General features: G+C 47.7%; 1 protein-coding gene across 1 annotated transcript in view; it reads right to left on the bottom strand.

Annotated features, from left to right (window-relative positions):
* LMO4 (LIM domain only 4) overlaps nucleotides 1–3,228 on the bottom strand; it is a 14,774-nt gene extending 11,546 nt beyond the window's left edge. The window contains exon 1 of the mRNA XM_014939302.1: nucleotides 2,872–3,228. Coding sequence (XP_014794788.1) covers nucleotides 2,872–3,107 — 236 coding nt within the window. The 5' untranslated portion in view covers nucleotides 3,108–3,228. The remainder of the gene's footprint in view (nucleotides 1–2,871) is intronic.
* Between the last annotated feature and the right edge of the window lie 1,935 nt (nucleotides 3,229–5,163).

The raw sequence follows: 5,163 nt of genomic DNA, 5'->3' as shown, positions 1-5,163 counted from the left end.
AGCCTGCCCCCCCCCCTTCCCCTTCCCCACCACTCCCTGCTCTCTCTTAGAGGCCAATTTTGTTAATTAAATGTTTTGTTTGCGACGCGGCTCTCATTCATTTCGGACACGTCATTCCGAGCAGATCTAAGCCAGGGACCAGATCTCATTAGATAAAACCTATCAGAACTAAGAGAAAATGGAGGAGACACTAATTAAAGCTTTTAATTGTGCGGATTCGCTGCCACGCTGCTGCTTTATCTGGCATCTTAAGGTTGGGAGGGCTGCGCTCCCCTCCCGCCAGCGCCCCGCTCGCCCTGGGGAGGGGGGGGGGGAAGGGACGGGGGCTTTCGCCTCCCTGCTCCCAGGAACCTCGTCTTTCAACGAGAGCTGCTGCTGCTGGAGCTCTACGGCTAATTTGTTGTCGGGTTTTGGGGGGAGGGAGAGAAAGGGGAGCGTTGTGTTGCTTAAACAACAAGAAGAAAACACACGCAGCCTCAGACGGTTAAAAAAAAGCTCATTAATAAACGGCCCCGCCGTCTTGGCCCGGAGGAGCCGAGTCCCTTTCACCTGGCGCCTGCCGGGCTGATCAATCCCCTCGTTTCGCTGGCCGGGGCTACCGTGTCCCCGCTTAGGGCTCCCACTGCGAGCTGCGCCCCTGGCTCTTGCCTGGGGAAGGGAATGTGTCACCGCAAACGCCCCGCAGAAAATTAGGAGGGGCAATGGCGGGGGGGGACCCGAGAGACCCGCTGCCAAACGGGTGGCATCACCTCCATAACCAGATGAGGCCACTTCAAGCAAGGAAAGGGTGAGGGTCTCGCTCCTGCCAGCGCCACCCAAGCCCGCAAAGTCCATTTCCAGCGGAAAAGCTCCAACTCAAGTCAGCCCCGGCAGGGCCAGGCCGTCCTACCCCACCTTGAGTGTATGGTGTCCAGTTCAAGTTTCAGCAAGCATCTGTCAGAGTTATTTTTGCAAGTCAAATTACACAGATCTAAAGAGAAGTCGGGCGATAGAACAAGGAGATCAATTCAAACCCCTCATCTGATAAAGCATCCTATTCATAATCGCTTACATTAAAATAAACGAGTATTAATTTTTGGCAACACAAAACCGGAGGACTGAGATAAGCTTGCCTGAACTTGCCTCTGGGATACAGTGGACGCATCTTCTCTTTTTAATTAGTAGTAATCAGACATGAGGGTTTGTTTGATGGTGTTGGTCGAGTGATGAATCTGTACTATTCGGTGCATCTTAACAGTAGTGTCAATTTTTCCACTTCAAACAAGACTCTTTCCCTAACACCGTTCTGCTCTATTTAATTACAATTCTGCCAGGCTTAGGCTTGTTGTTTAGGATGATGACCGAAAAGCACCATTAAAACCCCCTCATGTGCTGATTTTCTAGCACTTCTCTCTAAAAATACACTCAAAACTAGTGAGGCTAAGGCTCTGAATTCCTCAAAAGATACCGAGGGCTGCGTTTCATCTACCTAACTGACCGAAAATGCAGCCCTGTATCAGGACAGAGGCTCCACTATCAGAGCAACCAAGTCTTAACTCTGACCTTTTAGACTAAGGAGGGCTCCATGCATACGCACACGTTCAGCACAGTCCCACTCTACTCAAATAAAACTCAAGTTTTACAACATAAGCAAACTTGTAACATTTTGTGGGTGATGGTTTTTTTTTTTCAGAAAGAAAGAAAAAAGTGGTACTTTTGGGCCATCGGGGAGAGGAAAAACCTGGGCTAACTCTTGACATTTACTGTAAATGAGAAGCCAGAAGCGTTTAAACAAAACACAATTTGTTTTAACTAAGCATTTCTGTTATGCCAGGAAGGTATGGGGCTTTTTTGTTGTTTTTTTTAATTACTGAATGTTGAAATAGAACACCTCCTTGAAGCATTCATGTGCATCAGTCTATCAAACCATTTACTCAAATTAAATGTGTAATCCTTCAAAATGCCTCCTTTTAAATTAATGAGTTTAAGTAGCTTGAGTTCACCTGAAAAGATCGTACAGGCACCTGACCTCATGAATTCTTTCTATTAATTATATTGCAAACTCGTTGGAAGAGATACTCTGCGTAATCTTACTGTACCCCAACAGATGCAAGATTAATAAGGCTTAGTTCCCCCTACCCAAATCTGTGGCATTTAGAGCGAACGCTAAAAAAAAAAAAAAAAAGAAGAAATAAAGAGCAAAAGCATATCCCTCCTCTCCTGTACCCTGCATTTTCTATACTGGGAGTTAAGAAAAACGTCGGTTCAAAGCTTCTTCCTAAGGTGCGAAGACAAACATTATACCACTGTTTTGGGCTATAGGTAGAATCGGTGGCTCTCCAACTGACGGTTAATCAGCTCTTTCACAAGGAGAACAGAGAATGAGTCATTCTGTTTCCACTCAAAGGAGTTTAAAGGTGCTTATGTAAATATCATAATTAATCAGATACTAAAGGCAGGCATTTCATTATTTAGCACCTCTGCCACAGCCTTATTTAAGCCCTACGATTTTAACATTTACCGTTCAGATATGCACACTTCTCCTTCAACACTACAACAAAGCAGATTAATTTAGCCTCTCTGATTGCTGTTTATTTTTAGTTAGGACTTGTTTTGTGCTGACAAACCACTTTAAAGTTACAGTCGTCGTTCCGCCCCCCCCCGCCCCCCCAACTCTTCCCTCCACTTGGCAGCCGCAACTGCGCCCTGGGCTAGGCGCTAACATCCGTCTCCGCACCCGCACGTCTCTCCGCTCCTAATGAAGGAGCGATCCCCAGCCAGCCCACCCCGCCGGCACCCACCGACAGAAAGGAAGGGGGGGGAAAAAAAAAAAGGAAAAAAAAAAAGCAGGAAGGGGGAAAGCAGCCCCCGCCAGCCCGGCCGCCGCCTCACCTGATGTAGTCGTTTCTGCAGAGGATCATGCCGCTCTTGGTGTAGCAGGAGGTGCCGATGTCCCCCAGCTGGGCCTGGCAGCAGGAGCACTTGAGGCAGCGGCTGTGCCAGTAGCTGTCCATGGCGTAGAGCAGGAAGCGGTCGGCGATCTTCCCCCCGCAGCCGGCGCACCTCTTCCACGAGAGGGAGCCCGCCGTCACCGGGGGCGGCTGCGAGCTGCCGCCGGGGTTCACCATGGCCTGCGCGGAGAGAGGGGCGGGGGCGGCTCAGCGGCGGGACGGCACGGCACGGCGCACCCCGCCCGCCTCACCGGCACCGCCGCGCCGGGGGATGGGAGAGCGCGGGGTGGGGGGGGAAGGGGGGGAAGAGACTGCGCGCCCCGCCGCCCCCCCTCCCGCTCCGGGGCTGTGCAGCTGCAGCTCACGCACAAGTCAGGAACAGTCCCGGGGTTTGTTTTGCTTATGAAGAAAAAGGGGGTAAAAAGAAAAAAAAAAAAAAAAAAAAGTTGTGAAACTGGTTTTTCAGTCTAGGAGAGACTCCGCAGGTTCGGGGCGGTAACGAGGGGCTCGGGACCGGCCGCCCAGACCTCCGGATTTTTTATATGGTTTTTTTGTTTTATTTTGGAGACGTAAAAACAGCCAGAGAAAACACTCCAGACTGAGGACACTGGCCCGAATAATAGATCATTGAACTTTAGGACGCCTGTTAACTTCCTACACAAACATACTCAACTTTTGTCTCGCTAATCTGCCCTTGATCAGCAGTTTAAATGCTAAAGCTTTGTTACCCAAAAAAAAAAAAAAAAAAAGTTTACCGACCATAGGAAAGCAGCAGAATAATGAAGTGCCCCGCTCCGGCTGGAGCTACTCTGGCCGCCTCCAAAACTGCTACTAAGGTCATTTTTCACTTTCTAATAAATGCTTTATGCAAGCAGGACAACGGAGAGATAATATAGGAATCAATTCATAAAGCTTACTCTAAACCGATTAATTTGTTGCCTTCAATCCAGAGTCCAATAAACTCCCGGTGTTCCTCTAGTCACTTATACTATAAAAAGATCAAGTTATTTACTGCCAATTAAGCAGCATGTTTTGTCTTTGTCCTTTGTAAGCCGTATGTGCTCATGCCGAGGCATCTGGCTATCTGCTAAGGACCTTCAGACTGATACCTCCAGAGCAGCCGGGACGAACTTTTCCTGCCACTGGCCCAACTCGGCTGCAGGAGGAGGAGAACTGAGGCCGATTTTAAACACACGTTTCCTCAGAAAGAGTACCTGGAGGTATGTCCAGTGACCGCACAATAAACCAGAAGAACTGCACCAATTAAGCTGTAACAAAAACCCCGAGACTTTGGAAAGAAAACCACTCTAAAAGCCATTAGCATTGCATTTATCCGAACGCATCATATACCTTTATGTAAATTGATTTCTGATGCATTTGTTCTGAGCCATTAGCATTGCATTTATCCGAACGCATCATATACCTTTATGTAAATTGATTTCTGATGCATTTGTTCAAGGAATTGCCTTTTGTTACAGTTTCCAGCTACAGCCTAAATGAATCTGCATTTACTGCTCCGAGTCTTTAAACCGTTTCCCTACGCTTTAAATCACTTCGGATTTCTTAAAAGAAAGAAAAAGACTCCATGCCACCACCTTACCCCGTCTTTGTCGAAGGCAAAGATATATATAAATATAAAATGGGAAACGTTACACTGAGAAAACCATCCAGTAACCCCATTAAGCTAAAGCTCTTAGGGACAAGCAATACCTTAATGCTGATTAAATCTAAAAAGATGAATCAAGAGGACTGACCAGAAAGTGACTCCCTTGATAACTAAGGACGGGCCCTCATCAAGTTTCATTTAGAGTTGGGGGGGAAAAAGCTTTTAACTTAAATAGGCTTACTCTAGTAATTACACAGCCAAGCAATTTAGGTCCTGGGATAGGAGTCAGTGAAATAGAAAGCAGAGCTGGAAGCTAGAGGCAAAATACCCACCCACCCCCCCCTTTTAACAGCGTCTCTGGTGTTTTTTTAATGGAGACCAAGGGAGGGACAAGCGGAGAGCTGGCAATTTGTAGTACAAAAATGGATGCTTAATTCATGTCTTGGTTTTAATTAGGTGATTCACCGGATTTCTCCTGGATTGAAACAAAAGACCGTGTGGGGGGCAGGAAGGGAATTGGAAAGGAGAGAAATAGAGCTCACTTTGATCTTTTCTGCCACTGTTTCAGAACAGTGTTTACTACGGGGGAAGCGGGTGCCCCAGGCCCCCCCCGCCCCCCGCCCCCCC

This window comes from Calidris pugnax, unplaced genomic scaffold (genome assembly GCF_001431845.1).
Source record: "Calidris pugnax isolate Ruff unplaced genomic scaffold, ASM143184v1 scaffold18, whole genome shotgun sequence".
Lineage (NCBI taxonomy): Eukaryota > Metazoa > Chordata > Aves > Charadriiformes > Scolopacidae > Calidris > Calidris pugnax.
This window is presented reverse-complemented; position numbering and strand designations above follow the sequence as displayed.